The sequence below is a fragment of the Maylandia zebra genome, unplaced genomic scaffold (assembly GCF_041146795.1).
Source record: "Maylandia zebra isolate NMK-2024a unplaced genomic scaffold, Mzebra_GT3a scaffold11, whole genome shotgun sequence".
NCBI lineage: Eukaryota > Metazoa > Chordata > Actinopteri > Cichliformes > Cichlidae > Maylandia > Maylandia zebra.
The window spans coordinates 7,211,500-7,234,663 of NW_027490041.1; the positions used below are offsets into that span (position 1 = coordinate 7,211,500).

Consider the following 23,164-nt stretch of genomic DNA (forward strand, 5'->3'; position numbering starts at 1 on the left):
GATTTTGTTTAACTGGTTTTAATTATAGTTACTTTTTGTGAACATTTGTTGCAGCATTTAAAAATACATCATTTATTTTCAAACTTTTATTTGATTTAGAGCATCATATTTGACCAACGTAAATGTTTTAATTTCATTTAAAATAACTGAAACAGTGAACTAAATATCTGAAATCTTTCCTTCCTTAAAAGTTATAATCCTACTTAAGTTATAGTGCAAACGCTTAAGCAACAAATATACTTGATGCTAATTAATTAATATTTCCCTTTGATGTTGCAACTATGTGGTCACTTCTGTCTTTAAACAAAATAATATTTTCCAGTTACAGAAATCATAAAGTCCAAACTAAAGTGCTACTGTTGCTATATGCATTTTATATAAATCATGGATGATGGTCCTGACATGAAGGAAGAGAAAGTTACAGGTTGCATCCTTTGACTTTGTCTCCGTGCCTTTGGGCGATTTTCAGAAGGACCGATGTTTCTGTTCAATTTTTAAATCAATTTTTTCAAACACAAACACTATTTTAAAGCTTCTAGAGAGTAAAATATTAATGATAATTATAATAACAATAATAAAAACAAAAGCTCTCAGATCCATCAAACCAAGCAGCAGAAAGAACAATAACTGAAGAGAAAACTTTAACCTTGTAGACTTCATTATGTTCCAGCTGCTCTACAGACGCTGTGACCTCGAACTTAAGCAGAGCGTAACGTATGTGCAGCTCAATAACTTCATAATCAGACCCTGTGGTATTTAGGCAGCAGAACAACTAAGAATAACAACTACAAATAATGTTTTTAGGTTTCTGTTGTACTGCAAGGTTCTGTACAGGAGAACCAAACCAAGAGCAAATATTACGTCTCATTTACACCTGAGCACGAAGAGCCATCAACATTTAGCAAATTGAATCATCTTTGTTTAGATGCAAGAAGAATCATATAGAAATGAAAAAGTAGAAATAGAAATCCAGAGCAAAGATATCCTCTAATTCAGCGTAGCACATGTGCAGCTGCTGCGATTCACGTAAGCATTCGGCTCGTCGCTGTTGCAGATTTTTCTCTCACTGTTCTGGCTCACAGCGCTGCAAACACAAAAATAAATATCCCCAAAGGTGTGAAAGGGAGCTAATTAGTAAGAGTATTGTTACTCTCCGCAGGAGTAGTCCAGCAGTAGAAATCAGTCCAATAACAAGGTGTGTAACATCTAGCAGGGTGACAGAAAAACCCAGGGTAACTTCTAAGGACCTCAACGTCTCTCACATTGTGTTTTTTAAACATGCTTCCATTTGTCACTTCAGTCTTTACTCTGAAATACAGGAAGAGAAATCATGGCTGAAACAATTTCTCATGAAACCAGGGGTGTGGTCCAACAGTCAGTTTGGTGAGGAAGGTTCCTAACTGAGAGAAGTGACCCAGAAGTATCTGTGTAGCAGCCACAATGAATCCAGAGCATGAGCTTTATTAACTGATCAAAGTCTCTTCTTTCATCTTCTGTATCATTCAGTTTGCATTGGTAATGCCCATTATTGTAATGCTTTTTTAAGACCAGCAAAACTTTATTTCACTTTGGGTTAGCTGGGATAAGTGATGGATGGAGGGAATTTTACTTCAGCCACAGAAATCCTAAACAGGAAGGAGGAGCAGAGTTACAGTGGATCACTATCCAGCAGGGAAACAAGGTTTATTTCAATTTCTTGGCCATGAGTGAGATTTACTGAGTGGGCAAATTAGGGAGACGACACCATCAGATCCCGAGCCCTCCATGTGTTAATCAAGAGACGGCTGCTGTGCTACATCCATAAATAATGAATAAATTAGGAGCTAAAGCTGAAAGGACAGTTTATTTGTACCATCTTCACGTGAACACATTCAAGAACATCACAGATGAAGAAACATTAAAAACTTCCACACTACATAAAGCAAGAAAAATAGTTTTTCTTTCAGGTGGTTTCAGAAAAACAGAAACATCAAACATCTCCAAGACTCTCTTTGAAAGAACTAAAAACCTTTGTTCTCATGGTCCAATCATGAGTGAACTCCCCGATGAAGCCTTGTGTGCTAAAACATGTCAGAGTTTTAAAGGTTAAACATGAGTTTCCAAAACGTTTTGCTGGAGAACAATGAACTATTTGACTGAGTTTCAATCATTTACAGACGAGCAAAACCAGGACAGAGAAAAAAGGACAAAACTGACTCAGTAAAACAACAGAAAAGAAGATCCCATGTAGATCTGTATTATGTAGAAGTTCAGCCCAGCAACCAGTTCAGTTCAACACAAGTTTAAATGATTCTATCTGAACTCTGTGGAGCCTGATCTCAAGCTTTTTGAGTCTGACACAGAAACCAGAGGATCTTTCTGTGTCTTCAGATTCACTGTGATCCAGTGATGGGAGTGATTTCAGCCCTGAGTGATCGCGCTGATGTTTGCACAGAGCAGACAATGAGGTGAATGTTTGGGCACATTGGTAACAGTGAAACAGTTTATTAGTAACGTGGGATCGTTTGTGTTCAGAGTATGAACTGAGATTCCTGAAGCTCTTGTCACACTGGTCACAGCTGTAGTTTCCTTCCATGTGTGCACGTTCATGAAGGTTACGATTACCTGACCGTGAGAAGCTTCTCTCACAGTGTCTGCACTTGTGTGGTTTCTCTCCTGTGTGGACTCGTTTGTGTGTTTTAAGCTTCCATGCAGTGGTGAAGGATGACCCACACTGATCACAGAGGTGCTTTTTAACCCCACTGTGAATCAGTTCATGTCGTTTTAAATCACTTGTTGTGGTGAAGCTTCTCCCACATTCTTTGCAGTATTTCAGTTTGTCTCCAGTGTGTCTACGTTGATGTACTTTTAGGGTCTTTTGCCGACTGAAAGTTTTTCCACAGAGGTCACAATGAAAGTCTTTCCCACCACCACAGTGATGACAGGGTTGAGAACTGGATCCATCTGTGTCGCTCTGCTTCTAAACAAAGACACAAAGACAGTGTAAGTCAGTCCTTCAACATTTGTATCCTGAACGTCGCCTGAAATAAAGAGCATCTCTGCAGACGTCCAACTACATTTGACTGTTTCAGTTAACATACTCAGTTTACTGGGCTGCAATAACTACAATACTACCACCATAATACTACAGTAATACTAAAATCATAACTGAAAGGAAAATCTGAATAATCACTCAGAGCTGCTTTTCCATGCAGTAGAATTGCTAACATGCTAACACAGTTTAATGAGCAGAGTTGTTCCAAACAGTCAGGCTAAAATGACAAGATAACAATATAAATACATACCTCACAGTAGCTGCACTTGTAGAGTCTCTTTCTGGTGTGGATCTGTTGGTGTCGTCTCAGGTGACGTGGAGATTTAAAAGTCTTCTCACACAGGTCACATTGATAAGGTCTCTCCTCAGTGTGGGTAAACATGTGTCGTTGTAACTGTGCGTCTGTTGTAAACTCTTTGCCACACTGTTCACAGCAGTACACATCATGTCTGGTGTGAATGCGTAGGTGTGTATTTCGGTTCCTTCTCTGGCTGAAAGTTTTTCCACAGATGTCACAGCTGTATGCCTTAATTCCAGAGTGGGTAACTAGATGCTTCTGTAAGGTGCTACTGTCAGTAAAAGCTCTGCCACACTGATCACAGCTGTACGCTTTAACTCCACTGTGGATGAGTTGGTGTTGTTTTAGGTAACGCTTCAAGGAAAAAGACTTTCCACACAAGTCACAGCTGAACGGTCTCTCTCCAGTGTGGATGACCTGATGCTGGTTTAGTGAAGCCTTCTCAGTAAAACCCATCCCACACTCATCACAGCTGTATGCCTTAATTCCAGAGTGGGTAACTAGATGCCTCTGTAAGCTGCTACTGTGAGTAAAAGCTCTGCCACACTGATCACAGCTGTACGCTTTAACTCCACTGTGGATGAGTTGGTGTTGTTTTAGGTAACCCTTCAAGGAAAAAGAATTTCCACACAAGTCACAGCTGAACGGTCTCTCTCCAGTGTGGATGACCTGATGCCGTTTTAGTTTAGCCCTCAGAGTAAAACCCTTCCCACACTCGTCACAGGTGTGTTTTTTCTCTCCCTTTCTTCTGTGAGGTTTGTCGGCCTCCTGAGAGCACTGACTTCTGGCTCCATGTTGGTCCTGCAGTGACAGAGATACAAACAGAGGCAGTGAGTGAAATGCAGTCGTGGAACAAACTCAACCTTCAAACTCCATTAACACTAGTTTTAAACCTGAAGGTGGAGCGTGGCACCAAACACCTTAAAGGTCTCTTATCCCCACCTGCTGGTAGTTCTACCACATTACATCCAACCTGCTGTTAAAGATAATTCATGACTGTTCAAACACTAAAATCATGCCCATCCCTCCTGATTGAACACACACACACACACACACATTATTTTATAATTTAGATCATTTTGTTGTTTCCTATTACATATTTCTATAATTTGTATAGATTTATACAGAATTATTCAGTGATAATAAATCCTATGTTTGTTTATTCTAAAGGAACCCCGTTAGCTTCCACAACAGATGTTGCTCGTCTTCCGTCAAATACTCACATAAAATATTACACAATAAAGTGGATTCAAGATATCCACATAATTTCACTCTTACATCCACAGTGAGGTTTCACAATTGTTCAAATATAAGCAATCAATAATAATAATAATAATATCAATAACATTGAGGCACATTAGACAAATTTCAAAAACAAATCATGTCTTACAATATTTACAACAACTAAAAGCTCTGTAAATCGGCTTTTAAGTGTTCATTGAAGTTTTGAATAATTCTCTAATTTTATAAGGCAACTTATTCCACTTAAAAGTTGCTCTAAATGTAACAGTTTTACAAAACGTTACTTTTAACTCGAGCATTTACTAAGTTGCAGCTTGTTGAAAACTGTGTAATATGATGATGTATTTCATCTGGATACTGCAGCTGAGCAGAATAAATGTGGTGTGTTTAACAGAATTGCTTTCTTTAGAACTACAAGTAAGCCATAGAATATTTTAGCCTGTACAGGAAGCCAAGAAAGGTTATTATGCATTTGATCAATATTAGTATAGTATGAACATCTTCACACTAATCTGGACGCCTTATTCTGGACTAACTGAAGTCTGTTAAGATCTGTCTTATTAGCTGCTGACCAAATGATTGAACAATACTCCAGATGAGACATTACTAGTGCATTAATGACATCTTTCATAATGAAGAAGTGATACACAAAGAGCATTTCATAGCCATAGCTATGCCTTGTCGGCAGAGTTATGTGACATTAGTGATGTTTGTACTTTCAGCGTTAACTTGGTTTTAAAGCCTTTAAAATATACGCCGTTCAATAGTCGACCTTCATCTGACAGAGAATGTGATGATTTTGTGGATAATTAAAGTCAGTCATATATCCACAAACACAACAAGCTGAAAGTCAGTGATGCTGCTCGGTTTGCAGTCCTGAACATCACGGCACAAGCAGGATTCACTGCACTGTTAATGTTAGCTGTGTTATATTGCTGCCTCTGTTCGGTGGTGTCGAGCCAAACGCACTTTAACGTGTGTTTGAACGAGCTGACGGTTCACTCGTTAAGCTGAAAGAAAGATGCTTTAATCACAGCAGTCACACATGTGTCCACTGCACCATCTGGAACTCTTCTTGTTTACACTCGTAATAACACAAACACTAAATCCTGCTTCTCTGGTGCTGTTTGTAGCAGTGTGTACACCTGAGACTGTCACCTGTCTGTCTGTCCTGCACTCTCTCTCTGTTTCTTTCTCTCTGATTGTGGAATAAAAGTATGAACATGTGTTTATAAGTTACACTTGTGTTTGAATCCTGCAGCTTATCACACATTTGATTTCCATGTGTGACGACTGCAAGTGTCCAGAGTGAGGACAGACTGAGGGACCCACTGCTGCACATCATCTGTGAGGCTTTGCAGCCCTGATGATCCACCAGGACAAACTCAGCAGTGTGTGAGGAAGAGGAGGAGGAAGAGCCAGCAGCAGCTGACAGATGGAGAGAATAGACAGACTGTTCCCTGTTTGTGAAGGACTGCTAGGAAAGTTTAACATAACTGTCTGTGCTGAATCAGTCTTATTAGGTAATGTTCAAATAATGTGATCATCCCAGTGTTTTCAGTGTGGGAGAAAGTACTCAGGGCCTTCAAGTTACACACTATGAAAGGCAGCAACAAGTTTAATGTTCAGAAACCTAAAGTCTGTATCAGCAGCAGGATGGAGCAGTTCTATGAAGCTTTGAGTATTTTGGATCAGCAGCTGCTGTGTTTGTTGCATCATATTGCTGTAACTGTTTATATGCTTTATATATTCTGAGCTAAGTTGATCTATAGTGTTACATCATATTCTATAAGGATGTTATGTGTTTGTAGACTTTCTGCCCAGTTTGACCCATTTAGCAGAAGTCAGCCTGTTTAAGGCTCTGATATCTATTCTGTGTGACTTACAGCAGTTATGACATGGTCTGATTTTCTCACCCAATAAAGGAATATTTCATATATCAGTCGACTCTTCATTCTATCAGACACAGTTATCACAGCTCCTACATTTGCTTTTTACACATATATGTAAGCACTGAGCCACATTTAGTACCAACATATTAAATGAACAATATTTGTCTCTTATATATGATACATCTGTATACACACTGTCACAGATACTTGTCTGTGAGTGAAGTGATTAATATAATAACTATAATATCTCTTTATCTCAGTCGGTGATCCCCACATGCTTCAAAGAGTCCATCATTGTTCCTGTCCCGAAGAAACCCCACCCTGCTTCTCTCAATGACTATCGCCCTGTAGCCCTCACCTCAGTAGTGATGAAGTGCTTTGAACGCCTGGTCAGAGACTTCATCATTTCTTCACTGCCAGACACACTGGACCCACTACAGTTTGCTTACCGTCCAAATCGTTCCACAGACGATGCCATCTCTCATCTCCTCCACACATCACTCACTCACTTGGACACTAGAAGGGGGAATTATGTTAAAATGCTCTTCATAGACTACAGCTCTGCATTTAACACCATAATTCCCTCCACACCCACCACCAAGCTGGAGCATCTGGGACTCAGCTCATCTATGTGTCAGTGGATCTCCAACTTCCTAACTGGCAGACCACAGGCAGTAAGGATGGGCGGACATGTCTCAGCCTCCACCACTCTCAGCACTGGAGCCCCCCAGGGGTGTGTTCTGAGCCCCCTGCTGTACTCTTTGTACACATATGACTGCGTGGCCACTACCAGCTCCACCACCATCATCAAGTTTGCTGACGACACCGTCGTGGTGGGCCTGATCTCTGATAACAACGAGACGGCCTACCTGAAGGAGATTAGGAATCTGGAGAACTGGTGCCAGAGAACAACCTCCTTCTAAACGTCAGTAAGACAAAGGAGCTGATAGTGGACTTCAGCACTAAGCAGGAGAGGAACTACCAGACCCCCGTCATCAACGAGTGCCCAGTGGAGAGAGTGGACAGCTTCAAATACCTCGGAGTTCACATCACGCAGGACCTGTCATGGTCCTGTCACATCAACACCGTGGTGAAAAAGGCCCGTCAGCGTCTCTACCACCTCAGACGCTTGAGAGACTTCCAACTGCCCTCCAAGGTGCTCAGGAACTTTTACTCGTGCACCATAGAGAGCATCCTGACGGGAAACATCTTAACCTGGTTCGGGAACAGCACCATGCAGGACAGACGAGCTCTACAGAGGGTTGTGCGGTCAGCTGAGCGCACCATCCGCTCCGAGCTCCCTGACCTGCACTCAATCTACAGCAGGCGGTGCTGGACCAAGGCCAGGAAGATCGTGAAGGACCTCAGCCATCCCAACAACAGACTGTTCTCTCTGTTGAGGTCAGGAAAGCGATTCCGCTCCCTGAAGACCAACACAGAGAGACTGAGGAGGAGCTTCTTCCCGCAGGCGATACGGTCTCTCAATCACACCACCACACAGTACTGACCCACACATATGGTTCTTACACACACACTGGACTTTCTGGACATTGTTTTCACTTCATCACTTAAATCACTGCTGCTGTTATTGTGTATATATTTATTTATACTTCTTGTGTATTTTGTTCATACATTCTTATATAGTTCTATATTGTGTATTTTGTTGTACAGTTATTTTATTTTCAATTTAATTTATATATTTTATCTTATTCTTTCCCAGTGTGTTGTACAGTTATTTCATTTTTAACCTTAATTTATATTTTATTCCTTCCTAGTTAAATTTACCCTTTTTAATTTTTCATATTTATTTCCTATCTTATTCATAGCCTTTTCCTTTTTTGTTTTCTTTAGGTCACGAGCAGTTGTCCAAGCATTTCACTACATATCATACTGTGTATGACTGTGTATGTGACAAATAAAATTTGAATTTGAATTTATCTATTCTGTGTGACTTACAGCAGTTATGACATGGTCTGATTTTCTCACCCAATAAAGGAATATTTCATATATCAGTCTACTCTTCATTCTATCAGACACAGTTATCACAGCTCGTACACTTGCTTTTTACACATATATGTAAGCATTGAGCCACATTTAGTACCAACATATTAAATGAACAATATTTGTCTCTTATATATGATACATCTGTATACACACTGTCACAGATACTTGTCTGTGAGTGAAGTGATTAATATAATAACTATAATATTGGCCATATTATATTTACATTACCACAGTGAGATGACTTTAGTCTTATGAACAACATCAGCTAATTGTTATTTACAGCTAATCTTAAACGACTGTTCAGCACAGAAATGAAGCCCAACAATCATGTTTCACAGTCCTGTGGTCTCAGCCTCAGATACTCATCAAATCACACAGAGCTCATGTAGAAACAAATGAACTAAATATGTTCTCCTTCATTTCTGTCAAACAAAGCTGTATGAAACGTTTCCAGCTGTTAGTATCATGGTTGCTAGGCAACCTGGGCAGCGCGACGGAGGTTAGACGTCCCATTTCACGAGCCTACGAGCCTCGCACTTCGGCCTTAGCGGTCTTTGAGTACGCAGCCCTTGAGGACTTTAAAGCTGCAGAACCTGAATCGGGATACAGCCATGATGATCTCCAGCCTCGTGCTCGCCAACATTCTCACCTGAGTTAAGAAGACGATCACTGAAATGGTCTCAGCAGGTCCTTTGATGACAGCAATGAAATGCAGTGGTAAGGCTTTTTGGGGATTAAGTTCGTTTTCATGGCAAAGAAGGACGATGCAGTTCATCTGATCACTCCTCATAACATTCTGGAGTGCAGGCAAAATGCTATTATAAAAACTTAAGCAGCAACTTCTCCAGGTTCCAATATTTATGCAATTCTCAAACCTTTTGGCCACGACTGTATAACCTCTTCTGAAGTTTAGTGGATATTATACATGGTTATGCTCAGGATGTGTCGGCCAGTTTCCACTGGAAACGCCTTTTGGTTAAACTGTCAGCGAGGAATTTGCATTTGCACTGTTACATTTTTATATAACTTTAATGCACATAAACAACAGCTGCTTGTTTCAGTGAAAATACATTGATGGGTTTTTAATAAAGTTGTGCAGCTGTAAAGTATTTTGTCTGGTGTCAATTCTATCGTCAGCTACATCGTTATGGCAAATGTTCAAATGTATATGGTGATAAATATCTTTGGTCATATGGTCCTGCTCTGTCTGTCACCTTCTGTGTTGAGCTCATTGTTTCCTCTGTAGTGGCTGAGCTGAGTCCAAGTAGCTGAAAATGTTCCTCTGCTGCTCCGTCAGACTCTCCTCCTCCTGCTGATCAGCTGGGACACAAAACAGATCTTTGTTAGGCTCCACACTGCACTGAAGAGTCAAAGTGTCTCATATGTTCATCTGACAAGTAAAAGAACACATTTTTGTTTCCCGAGGTGGGCAACTTGTTGGAAACAAACACAAAAGGTTTGAGCACTGATACCTGCCATTGCTGCCATTGAAAGATGCAACGCCAGCAATGTGGATTGTCAAGACTCAAACCAATCATCAAGCAAAGACAACAGGGATCATTTGTTTCTGTTTATTTAGCATTCACAGCATTTGTAGTTGCCTTCTGTGCAGGGGAAGTCCACGCACACTGTGTGGTACCGCCATCCGCAGAAGGTGCATTCAACCTCTGTAAGAGAAACGAGGTTGTCTGAGACTGAAATGATATTAACTAAAGAAGTGGTTATTTGTAAAACTTCACATTTTGATCCGGGATGTACTCTGCATGAAACCAAGCGCTCACTCTTCCTGCTCAACAAATGACAAGGGCGGAGCCTTATACCACGTGATACAGAAGCTGTGCCGTGTGATGCTAAAATTAGCAGGGAAACAACAACGGAGAGCACGTCAGGGATGACGAGAAAGTGACAGGAGAAAATCCGTCCCGGTCAACCACCCAAACATCAATAACGGGAACCTTATACAGCGCTTCCCTATACACGTCGAACTCCCGCAGGCACAAAGACATCACGGAGGCTATCACTTATCACCTGACCAAAGATATGGCTCCATCAACACTGTGCAAAACGAGGGATTTAGGAAAACGATCAACACCCTAGACAAACGCTACACAGTGCCGTCCCGCAACTATTTTTCTATTGTTGCACTACCTGCTCTGTACACGCAGCGTCGAGCAACGGTGGAGACGGAATTTCAAGCAGGACAACATTTTGCTGCAACAACAAAACGTGAGACATTTGTTGTTTTATGTTTATTTATTGTTATGAGAGAATCATGATCTCAATTCTAAGCCAAAAAATCGTGATTCTCATTTTATGCAAAATCGTGCAGCCCTAACATTAACACAAAACTATTGTTTCACCAGAGAAACACACATGAAGAGAGAGAGAGAGACAATAACAGCTACCAAACAGTCGTCATAATTCGTCACACAATGAGAAAAGGACAAATCAACAAGTAACAATGACTAATTAATATTAAAATCTGTAACATAATGTATTGTTTGGAGTTTAGTCTGATTGGTTCAGGATGAGCTGCCATTATCCAATCACACGTCTGCTTACCTGCATCTTTTCTCTTTTTTCTAACCTGAGCACCTGATGGCTTTGAACTCTTGTTGTCCATCTTCCATTGGTTTGAATTTTGCGCTCCAGTACAAACACAAATCCCCCAACCCGAGGATCAGCACAATTAACCTAACAGACCTACACCTTAGTTCACAGATTCACTTTGTCTAAGGTTGATTTCTGGGATTTCACACAACCCAGGATTCAGATCGTGAATCCATGATGGGCTTGGATTTACATCATTATAAATGAAATGTGCTCTACTTGGAAGCAGCCGGCCCCGCCCCTTTTGACGGCTTGTGTGAGACTTTAAATCATCAAACTGTAAATTATAAATTTAAATTGTTATTGATCCTTTACCCCGAGTCCTAAAGTGTAGATTTATTTTCTTACTCTTCTTATATTTATTGTTTGTTTACTTGCACCGCTGTAACTGCAGCCTCGTCGTCTCGTCTCTCTATATGCTGGACTGTCTGTAGCGGAGATGACAATAAAGTTTACTTTGACTTCAGCAGCGCGCAGGCGCACCGAGGGCTCTCGCGCTCACTTTATAGAATTTAGAAAAAACATGGGTGCAGATTATAAGTCTGTATCATAATATCTGTTTGTTGTTTTTATTTTGTTTTGCGAGTTGGTTATTAGATGCCGCTCCAGCCAGCCAGAGACTCCCCGCCGCCCCGCCCTCTCCTCCCTGTGCCGCCAGCAGCACCTCGCAAACGGAGGGCGCCCTTACTCCCAGCAAATGGCTGATAGAAAACCGATCGGTGCCTACGAATTTCCCAATATGCGCTGGCATGACGTCGGGGAAGCATGGGTACGACCGATTATTTTATTTTTTTCTTGCCCGTGATGCCCCCCCCCCACCACGATGCATTCTATTGGTTTGCACACTTACACACACCCAGCTGTGGTTTCCTGTTTTGCTGGACTCTGGAGAGCCCCGCCTTTAACGCTCTTCTCTCACAGAGAGCAACAGAAAACTTGGAAAAACTCCAGATTGACTGAACTCAGTTCAAAGTTACCTTGACACCTTTAGATGTGAGACGTAGTGATGGTCCGCTTGAAGCTGACGCTCCGGTGCGTGTGTCAGAAAGATCAACGCGCTGCTTCAGAAGCACCGTGTCGAGGCTTGATTCGTTTGGCCAGAGTCACGTGATCAGTGACGTCTGAAGCTTCGTTTAGAACGTACCTTTTTTTAAATCGAACTTTATTGAAACACAATGAGTATACAACATACAAACAGATGAAGTTTACAAAAGAACAGAACATGAACATACAGAACCAGGAGTAAAAAAATTATGATATGAGTAGGCGAAAAAAATCAACATATAAATATTGTTCTGAGAGGCTTTTTGTTGGTTGAGTCTGAAATTGATTGTATGTACAATTCATATCCTTATAAAAAGGCAGAAATATGGTGTTTTATTAATAAACTTACATTTATGGATATAAAATAGCTAAAAGTATTAACAATTTTTAATAAAAAAACATTTATCATTCTTCCTGGGGAACTTAAAGAAACAGAATAAAACATTTTCCCATCGTAAAGAAAACTCCCTTAAAATATGGACAATAACAAAACTGCTAAATTCTTCCAGAATCTCTGTGTAGAGGAACCAAAAGAGATGTGCCACAGTTTCTGGATGATCCCCACAGAAAGTTCAATTAGTATTTATGTCTCTTTTAAATGTTACCATATAGTGACTGGCTGGGTCACATTTATGAAGAATTTTATATGAGATTTCCTTCACCTTGTTCACAATTAGATATTTATGGGATCATCCAGACTGTCTTCCAGGTGATATCTGGAACATGTCGGTTCCAGTAAGATATTCTATATATGGGAGAGACATGATATCTTCTTGGAATAAACTACGTATTCTCTTATTGCTGTTACCAAGTTCCTGTGAAAAGCAGATTTTTCCCACTGCTGACTCAGCTGGATCAGGGAGAGTGACTGAGGCAGATATTGAGCTGTCAGTGTTTTTATATAACATTAAAGTCCCTGAGGGTATGGCACCAAGCACCATTGAGAATTCCCCAACACTGACGGGAAAATTATATAGTGTAAGGAATTCATTGTAAGTAAGTAGTACTCCCTCGTTAAATTTTAAAACTTAGTAGGGGCCGCCATTGTTGGCAGCTGAAATTTGGCTGGGCCGCGCTATGAATTCTGGGATATGGTGGGCCACGAAGGACACACCCGACCCATCCTTCAAACTCGGGGGAATGAAGGACGCATTTGAAGGAGTCGAGGAATCGGGACAGCCTTGGTCGCCTGGCTGTGACGTCATCGGCCTTCAAATGCGGCCTCCGGAGGATGCAGCCGACGTTTTGGGACACAGCTTGTGTGTCTTTGTTGGTCATGTGACCTCCCAGGGACTACACATGGAAAGGAGCAGTTTAGCTCAAATCTGGCAGGTTTCCATCGTCTGTTTTTGTCCTGATGTCCATGAACATGAACACTGTCCCTGTCAAACACGTCCAGATCATCTGATCCAGTGTTGTTCTTCTTCTGTGGTGTTTGTGATGGAGCTGCTGATCCTGATGTCCTCCACCAAGGGGGCAGCAAATTCAGCTGACTGTCATTTATTAAAAAGATGTAACAATGTGACATAATGCAATATAATAGTGTCAGTTACACATTGTGGGTTGCACTGTGGCCAGAATGGACATTACCTCCTGCCTAATGGAAGCTGTCAGCCATCCTGCAACCATGAATTAGATAAGCAGAAGTGAAGGGATTGTTAACAACAATTTAATAATAAAATGTAATGTGATAGTTGCACTTTATTAGCTCCCCACAATCGTATGAATAATAACCATGAATGCACTGCATGCTCATAGCAAGTTCTTTAGGTTTAAAGTGAGATCCTGCTTTAAAGGGCGCTTCATCTGCTGGGAATGACATGTTTCTTCTAGTATGTAAGGCTCAGCCCATCTTACTGGGACTTACTTTTGTAGATCCACATGCTCTAAACCTGCTGCTCCATGATTGGTGCAGAAGCTTTAAGCTACTATTAACAAATAATGACCATGGACTTAGTTGTTACTACAATAACTTATCATTGAGCAACTTTTAATTTTACTTGTAAAACTATGCAAGTAGAATTGAATGGGGCACAGTGAGCTGAGCACAGGCCCACTCTGTGACACTCAGAGGTTTGTGGATATCATACTGAGAGTATTGGACACAGTGCAGCCAGCTTGCAGCCACTTTCCCACCACTTTAGCACAATGTTTACATGAGACTCAGCCACACTAATGTTCCTGGGCAGACATGTGGTGCAGCATGGCTGATGGCACTGTACCTGCAGCTGTCATGGACAAGAACCACTCAATACCTCACCCAAGCCAAGCCTGTGCTGATGTTGTGATCTGAGACCGAGACACTAACCCAGGATCATGATATGATGTTGTGAGAGTTTCACTAAGAATTAGCTCTGATTACAAGATTTCAATCTATCGTAACTCTAATTTGTATTTACTTCAGTTTGTTCATCTTGGAGCTGTGTGCAGCTGAGGACAGTCTTATTATTACCAGGTGAGGATATGTAACAGCCACAGTCTGTAGAGATGATGTCACCATGGAGTGGTGATGTCACTGGAGCTGCCAATATGTGCTCCAGCCAAAGCTACACCAGAGGGTTGTGCTGTGTAACAGGTTGGTGCAGGTGGTGTTATCTACATTTGAACATTAGGCAACAGTCTCATGAAGACACTTTCTATTGTTCACTAAAGACCAACAATAACAGAGACAAAGGGAGAGCAGCAGAACTAGTGCTAACAATTAGCACTGCTAGCCTGCCCACCAACACCAGCTAATGTTCTAAAAACGATGATCAATGATTTTGCTGTAACGGCTCCAGCTGTCTGTGTCAGGGACACGTTGGAGATGAAGTGAGTGATCCAGTGACAAAGGTTTGGAAAGCTGCAGTCAGCTGAGACTAAAGGAGTCACCTGACCGAGAGACCAAATGTTTCACTGAGAACGTCCAGATGAACAGAATCAACCTTTGGGATAATCTGTTCCACACATCCATGTTTCACTTACTGCATTATATTTCCTCATTGCTGTGCACACAGGCCTGTGGCTTATAACCAACTCCAAGTTCAGACTCAGAGGCTGCTGAAGCTGTTTTCTGGAACAGAGACGTGTTGGATATAAAAGCAACTCTTCTTTATGTGTCAGCACTGAGGAAAGGAGCAGCTTCGTTTCTAAGTGTATGAAGGACTGTAGCAGTGTGTGTGTGAGGTTTATTTCACAGACAGAACCATGTCAAAAACACAACTTCAGGTAAAAACAATACAAAATCAAAGAGTCTGATCAGAAGGATTAAACAGAGGAGTGTGGGACTGTTTTTAACAGACAGCAGGTTAAGCCAGGCTGGAGGAGTAAACTGAGCCTCGGTGTGAGCAGCAGTGTGTTTGACAGGAAGCTGAGATAAACAGTCTGGAGCCCATTTAGTGCTTCATATGAAAGTGTGAGGATTTGAAAGCAAATCTAAAATCAAGCAGGAGTCAGTGTGAGAATGATTTGTGCTTTTCCTCAGTCAGATGCTGGGAGTTTCAGTTCATCCATGTTCAGCGTGCTGTGCTTTGTGTAACAGGAGAATATGACAGTATAAATCAAGTCTTCATGTCACTGAAAGCCTCCACAGTCTGCTATGGAGGTGCATCAGTTTGGATTTACAAGAAGAACATTTCTTAAACCTGCCACAAGATGGCGCTCCAACAGAAGGGATGTCCACAGTGTAACACAGACACACACATACTGTGTGAATGTGTGAGTGAATGGGCTTTCAACACAAGGCTTCTGCTGCTACCTTTAATGACATAATTAGCTAACAAGAACAAACTGTTAATTACCACCAAAGAACGGCTCCAGATTTTAGCTGCTGACCATTTTGTGAAACGTTGATTACATCAGCTTATTGTTGATTTTTCAACCTTAATATCAGCTGCTTTAAAGGAGCCTGGTTCTCTGGCAGTAACACTTTTCTTCACTAGATGCAGTGCAGGCACAGTCTGTGTTTCTAAACTACACACTAATGTTCATTGTTGTGCAGCTAAATCCTCCCTCTGGATGGGAAGAATCCCTGTCAGGCTTCAAACACCTGGCTTGGTGTTCTGGAGCTAATGTGTCACCTGTGAGGACTCTGAGATGAACACACAGCAGACACTTCAGTTCTCCGTCTGTGTGTCCTCAGTTTCCCAGCATGCCTTGGCTGTGGTGGTGGAGGTGAATGAGGGGGAACATGCTGCTCTGTCAGCACTCAGGTTTCATACCTGGTGATCTCAGAGGACAAAGCGGCGTTACAGCAGCGCACGTTGATGAGACCTGATGCTCTGAACAGTTCAGACTTCAGCCTCACTCTGAGAAAACAAACGACTGACTGTCAGCAGCAACTACACCTGCTCCATCAGTGACGGAGAGAAGAACTGAGACTGAGAGACATACAGCTGCAGGTCAAAGGTCAGAAACGCCCGCTCTTTGTACGGGTCAGGAGTTAGTACTGCAGAGGTCAGAGGTCAGCTTGCTGACAAACCATTTGAAACAGTTTGGAGCTAAAAGCACAACAGCAGAGGAAAGAAGAGACACTGCAGAGATGATGCAAAATATTGTGTTTTGTTCTCAGCTGTCAAAAAGTGTAACACACGTGTTCCAGCACAGCCTTTGTGTACTTTCACTTCTCCATACTGTCCATTGGAAATCCTGTTTGTTACTTTTTGATTTCAGTCCATGTGTCCAAAGCAAACTTCTGTCCCACACTTTCTCTGCTGACTCTTCACCGATGCTCAGATGATCTCAGATGATTTCACCAGAACTCATCAAAATTCGGGCTCCACAGAAACCCAGACGTCACTAAACAAGCGTAACAAGCAAAGTGAAAACTGGTCGTTCAGCTTTATTGACCAAAGATAAGCTCACATGTCACCTCATGACACAGACACTTATTTCCACAGCATGCACGAGGACTGACAATAAGTGTCTATAAAGCCACTTCTATCTGCCACACCTGTGCTTCTGTCATGGTTGCTCTCCTCTCACTCTGTCATTTATCCACAGTCTGCCTCCCTCTGCTCCGTCAGCTGACGTCCTCTCTACACCACCTGCTGTGTTTTATCCTGCAAAAACACATTTAAGAAGCGTTGCACCGAGTAACGGGAGGAACTGCTATAAAATCCATTTAAAGGAGGTGGTGCTGAGTGCTGTGACTGGGGTCCCACCACTGACATCACGGGTGGAGGACATGTTGGAAAACTGCTACAAAGTGCTGTGCAGCCAGCAGAGCTTACAGTCTGTCCTGTGTGTCATACAGGCTCTCACACTTAGTGTTTCTGTGACACATTGAAGAGAAGTTTGTGTTGTTCACAGTTGTGCTTGTACTGAGTGACAGCTGACATGACCTAACAGGAATAATGTGTCTGTGCTGAATGAGAAGTAACACACAATGAAGTCTTGATGCATCTCAATCATCCAGGAAAGTGAGTCTGTTGCTTCTGTTCATCTGGACGCAGCGTTTTGTGGGAGAAACGTGTCGTCATCATCAGGTGACGTCTTCAGTCTCAGCTGCAGGTTTCAGTCTTACAAACAGGACATTTGCATAAAGACTGAAAGCAGCTGCAGGAACGATGGGCTGGGAGCTCCGTTCCTTCATCTTAATTATGCAGATTCTCAGGACCATTGATCAACAACCACTGATCCATGTCCATGAGTCCCATTCACAGAGATGTGGGAATGGCTGCAGTCACAGCATGTAAGATGGAAATAAATGAGAAGTATTTAGCTGAAGTGGATTTGATTTATGTTACTTCTTTTTTAACTTGTAGTTCTACATTGGAAGATTATTGTGATATTGAAATATAAAAATACATTTATATTCTATTATTTTCTCAAAATAAGCGTCACACTCGTGGAAGCCGGTGTAGCCGCCGAAACGCCTGCATTTATGGAGACTTTCAGCCCCAGGTAGGCCAGTTATGGATCTTGGGATCCACATTATGTCAGCAGCTGTTCTCCACCGTGAACTGTGTTCAAACAAACACGCTCACGCCTCACAGACGACAGCTTACAGTCTGTAGAGAGAAAGTGACTTCGTACAGCCCCGTCTTCAGTCTTGTGGAGATGATCTCGACGCTTTGGTGGATGTTACTAGCTCCTGTGCAGTATTTTGTAAAGACATGATTATACCCCGTAAGCGTGTTAAAATTTACGCTAACAATAAGCCATGGGTCACTAAAAGTGTCAAATCCTGTTTAAAACCCCTGGAGGGTCTTAGAAAAATGCATACACTATTGGTCTTAGAGCCACAAATCGACCACGCCCAAAAAAGTGCTATAAAAAATTTATATATTAATATTTTTTTCCACTTTAAATTAGCCAATCTTTTAGACCTACTTCTCCTTGAAATATTCATGTCAAGTTTTAATTACATTTCGCGGATTTTAACCCTTTATATCCCGGTTTCGTCACATGAGCGCACTGCTTTTTTTGCCCCAAAAAACAAAAAACTTGAATATTTTCCAAAAAAAACATTTGAGGTAATATTCAATTGTTATTATAATTAGGCCTTTGGATGGACTAAAGATTGGCACCAAGAGTCATTTCGATCGCCTTTTATTTTTTTTCCAGGAGCGCATTTCATAAAATGCACACTATCGACCACGCCCAAAAAGTGCAATAAAAATATTAAATATTAATTTTTTTTTTCACTTTAAATTGGTCAGTCTTTTAAAACTACTTCTCCCTGAAATATTCATATAAAGTTTTAATTATATTTTCGTTGTTTTAACCCTTTAAATTACAAAAAAACTAAAAAAAAAACTAAAAAACTAAATATTTTCCCAAAAAAACATTTGAAGTAATATTTGATTGTTATTATAATTAGGCCTTTAGATGGACTAAAGATTGGCACAAACAGTCATTTCGATCGCCTTTTTTTTTTTTTTTTCAGGACCAGAAAATGGTCTCCAGGCGGCAAATGCTCCTCCTCTAGGCCGAAATAAGTGCATGTTGCCGGGGTAAGTCGCGACGATCACCGGGGCACGATCACCGGGGACTGCTTTTTCCAGCCCACACGTCCGATACCACGTGACAACAAATACGTCATTTCCTGTTGACCAAAAAAAAAAAAGCACCCTCTCATGGTCCTAGGGACCCAAAAATGGTCCCGCACGATCAGCGGGCGATGCCGCTGCAGCACGCCGGAAATGACGCTTCATTCCCCGCAGGTCTCTTTAAGCAGCCCGCTGTTTTCCAGCCCCGGGTCAAATGTGGAGCAAGGGCACCACCCGGTGGACAAATAAAAAAATTACAATTCTAAGGCCTCTTCTCCAAAACAAAAACGAAACCTAAGCCATCACCCAGATGTTAACGGTATAAATCCTGCAGTGAAAAATAGCGTTTATAAAGGGTTTCAATGGGGCACAAATCGACCCTAGGATCAATAGCGTAAGTTTATCGCTAGCTTAGCCACTGAAGCTAATTTCCGGAAGTCATACTGAAATTTTAACAGTAAATGTGACCAAACTTTTTTTTGCAGACTTTCGCTATATTCCATTCAACACTGTGCAAATGGCAGGTAATCAAAATTTGAAAATAGCCACAAATCGACCCAAGACTCTCTTTAAGGAAAAAGAGACAGGCCTTTAAAGAGGGGCTGTTACCGATTTTCAGACAGCTACCAAGGAAATGAAAATCAAGATCTTGAAAGCAAAACAGACAAAAACCTTCTTGAAAGCAAATTTGCTGCAAAAACTTTTGGGTCTGCCTGGACTTGTATGAAAACCATAGCAGGGTTTCAAAATCCCCAGAGCAGCAGTCAGGTCATTTTAGATGTTTTAATTCAGACAGAGATTTTCAAATGCTTTAAACATGTTTTATGCTCGTTTTAGTTCTTCTGATTTCAGCGAGGATATTTGGGAAGTGAAACAGAAACTGAGAGATACTCAGCACTTTATCATTGAACTCAGCGATGTTAAAAAGGCCTTTCATACAGTCAATGTGAACAAGAGCCAGGTCCTGATAATATTAGTGGCCGCCTAATTAAATCTTGTGCTGATGAACTCAGTCCTATATTTCAGGTTATTTTTAACAAATCCTTGCAAACACAACATGTGCCCTCTCTTTGCAAAGAAGCAGTCGTGGTTCCTGTCCCTAAATCTAAATGACTTCAGGCCTGTTGCCTCACTTCAGTTGTCATGAAAGTCTTTGAAAAAATCATCAGAAATGTGATTATGAAGAGACTGAAGGTCAGCTGGATCCAATGCAGTTTGCATACAGGCCCAACAGAGGAGTGGAGGACGCACTTTTGACTTTACTAAATCTGATTCTTAAACATGTAGAGAGTAAAGGGACTTTTGCAAGACTTCTTTTCATTGATTTTTCTTCGGCTTTTAATACAACACAGCCCCATATTTTAATTAAAAGACTTTTAGAACAGTTTGAAATCAGGAAAAACCTGCTGGGCTGGATTTTAGATTTTCTAACTGACAGGTCACAAAGAGTGAGAATAAATGGGGTTCTGTCTGACCCAGTGTTCTCCTCCACAGGTTCTCCTCAAGGCTGCGTCCTATCGCCCTTATTATTCACTCTCTATACAAACATGTGTCAGGGCAGACATGAAAACAGGGTCATTATTAAATATGCAGATGACTCTGTTATTGTCAGCTTACTGAAAGAGGGTGAAACTAACCACGGCCCAGTCATTGATGACTTTGTTCAGTGGTGGGAGGAGTCTTATCTCCAGCTGAACATATCTAAAACAAAAGACATGGTTGTTGATTTTAGGAAGCAACAAAATGGGCACGGAGTCACTTTAATTAAAGGTCAGAAAATAGAGCAAGTACAATCATATAAATATCTTGGGACCATAATCAATGAAAAGCTGAACTTTGATCAAAATTGCAAATCAGTTTGTAAAAAGGGTCACCAGCACCTTTATTGCCTTAGGAAACTTGTTCATTTCCACATTGACCAAAAAATGTTAACTTTGTTTTCTCGTTCTTTTATTGAGTCTGTTTTATCCTTTTGTTTGGTGGCATGGTTCGGTCAGACCTCTGTCACAGAGAAAAACTCTCTGAATCAGATAGTGAGATGGTCCAGTCGTCTGATAGGTGAGCCACAGTCTTGTTTAGCCTCCCTGTACTCTGAGCAGGTACAGAGGATGGCTTTATCAATCCTTAAAAATGGTTCCCATCCTCTAAGGAGTGAATTTCAGCTTCTTCCCTCAGGACGGAGGTTTCTATTTCCGAGATGCAGGACAAAGCGTTATAAAAACAGCTTTGTCCCCGTTGCTGTCACTGAATTAAATAAGAACTGTTTTTGATTCGAAATATTAAAGTATGTGTCACAGTGAGTTTTATATATTTACTAGGTATGTGTGTTTTTAAAGGGATGTCAAATGCTGTCATTTTTCTGTAAAGCAAATTTACCTTGCCTTTGGGTATAAATAAAGTTACCTTACCTGCAGACGCTGTGCGCAGAGGTTCAGGAGCAGAAGTCCCGTTGTAAACATATCACGGCAGACCCGACGATGTTTGCATGAACGCGCTTTTTTTAAAAGTCAGGTCAAGGCTCCAAAAGCCCAAAGGCGATATAACAGTTTGTGTTTGCTACATGGATCATTGGAGTTCAGCTTTCCTTTGTTATATTTCTTTAAGAGCTCAAAATGTGTTCATTACATAAATCAAATGTAATTTTCTCTGTAGCACTTCATGGATTTCATAAGCAACACACTGTAGTTGTTCACACAAAGCATAAAGGTAAAAACAATATACACAGTGTTATCTTCATTTTAGATGTCACAAAGTATTTGCGGCTCCCAGTGTTTTCCCGAACCCTGACCCTTTGCGTGGAAACCGGGTCCAAAAGTCTCTTTGGGTGTTAAAGGTTGCTGACCCCTGCACTAGGCCCAACTGACACATATATTTGATTCCAAATACAAAAAATAATGTGTAACCTGCTGGAAGAATGTAGGAGGTTGAGACAGGATCTCAACACTTGGTGTCTGCAACAAAAGACAACAATATGTGGGGCGATCGTGGCTCAAGAGTTGGCAGCTCATCTTGTAATCGGAAGGTTGCCGGTTCGAGCCCCGGCTCGGACAGTCTCGGTCGTTGTGTCCTTGGGCAAAAAAGCACTTTGGGGTCCTTAGGGACGAGTAAAGCGCTCTACAAATACAGGCCATGTAATGGCAGAAACATTCTCTAGTGTAAATCCTGACTAGTTCATTAACTACAGATCAGTTTCAGTGAACATTATTCACAGAGGGATCTGAGTTCCTTATACCAGACTCTACAGAAACTGTAACACTGTACAGCTCTGCGACTCAACAATATGACAACAATGTAACACACACTAGAATCATCAAATAAAGCCCCACTAACCACTAGAACTAGAACTAACTAACTAGCACTGGACACTTGCATATTAGAGATTTCTACCACCATAGGAGGCAGGATATCATCCTTGAACCAGAGCATCCAGCCCTCAATTTCGGACATAAAAAGCGACGTGGCCAGGCATGATAACACTTTGACTGAACTGCAGGACTGTGCCTCGAACCACTCTGACACCATCGCCACTCTCCAGGCCACTGTGGAGCGTTTGTCTGCGGAGGTAAAGAAGTTAGATGAGAGATGTGGAGCTCTTGAGGCACTCCAGGAGGAATCATTTAAGAACTGCAGGAATACCAGAAGGCACAGAGGGACCCAAGATGACTGAGTTGGTTCACACCTGTTGGCGGAGGCGCTATCTCTCGAGGAGAAGCCACTCATCGATCGAGCACATAGAGTGAATCGCCAGCGTCCCAAACAAAGTCATCTTCCTCATCATCTTGAGATTGCACTACTACCACATTGGTGAGGAAATTCTGCTGAAAGCTGCAGAGAACAAGAACCTGATGTATAAGGGTTTTTAAAATAAACATCCTCCCAGATTTCCCTCCCTCTGTTGGAAACGCAGAGCCGCATTTGCAAATATGAGAGGAAGACTACGTGGGATGACCGGCGTCAGGTACAGACTGCTATACCCTGCAAAGCTGTTAGTGACCCATGGTGATGTGAGGAAAAGCTTTACCCATCCCAAAGAGACCGTAGACTACGCGGAGAAGCACCTCTCCCACCC

The 23,164-nt window shown here is 41.6% G+C and overlaps 1 protein-coding gene across 1 annotated transcript; it reads right to left on the reverse strand.

The window, feature by feature from the left end:
* Nucleotides 1-1,836: 1,836 nt before the first annotated feature.
* Nucleotides 1,837-12,168, reverse strand: LOC143415979 (uncharacterized). The gene is made up of 4 exons (XM_076881345.1): nucleotides 12,058-12,168; nucleotides 9,685-9,790; nucleotides 3,285-4,133; nucleotides 1,837-2,959 (listed from the first exon to the last, which is right to left on the reverse strand). The coding sequence occupies exons 2-4, from the start codon at nucleotides 9,700-9,702 to the stop codon at nucleotides 2,267-2,269; spliced, it is 1,560 nt and encodes a 519-aa protein (XP_076737460.1). The 5' UTR covers nucleotides 9,703-9,790; nucleotides 12,058-12,168; the 3' UTR covers nucleotides 1,837-2,266.
* Between the last annotated feature and the right edge of the window lie 10,996 nt (nucleotides 12,169-23,164).

Coding starts and splice junctions, on each gene's coding strand:
- LOC143415979 (XM_076881345.1), bottom strand. Junction 2,960..3,284: donor ACAAGTGCAGCTACTGTGAG/GTATGTATTTAT, acceptor GTCTTTGTTTAG/AAGCAGAGCGACACAGATGG.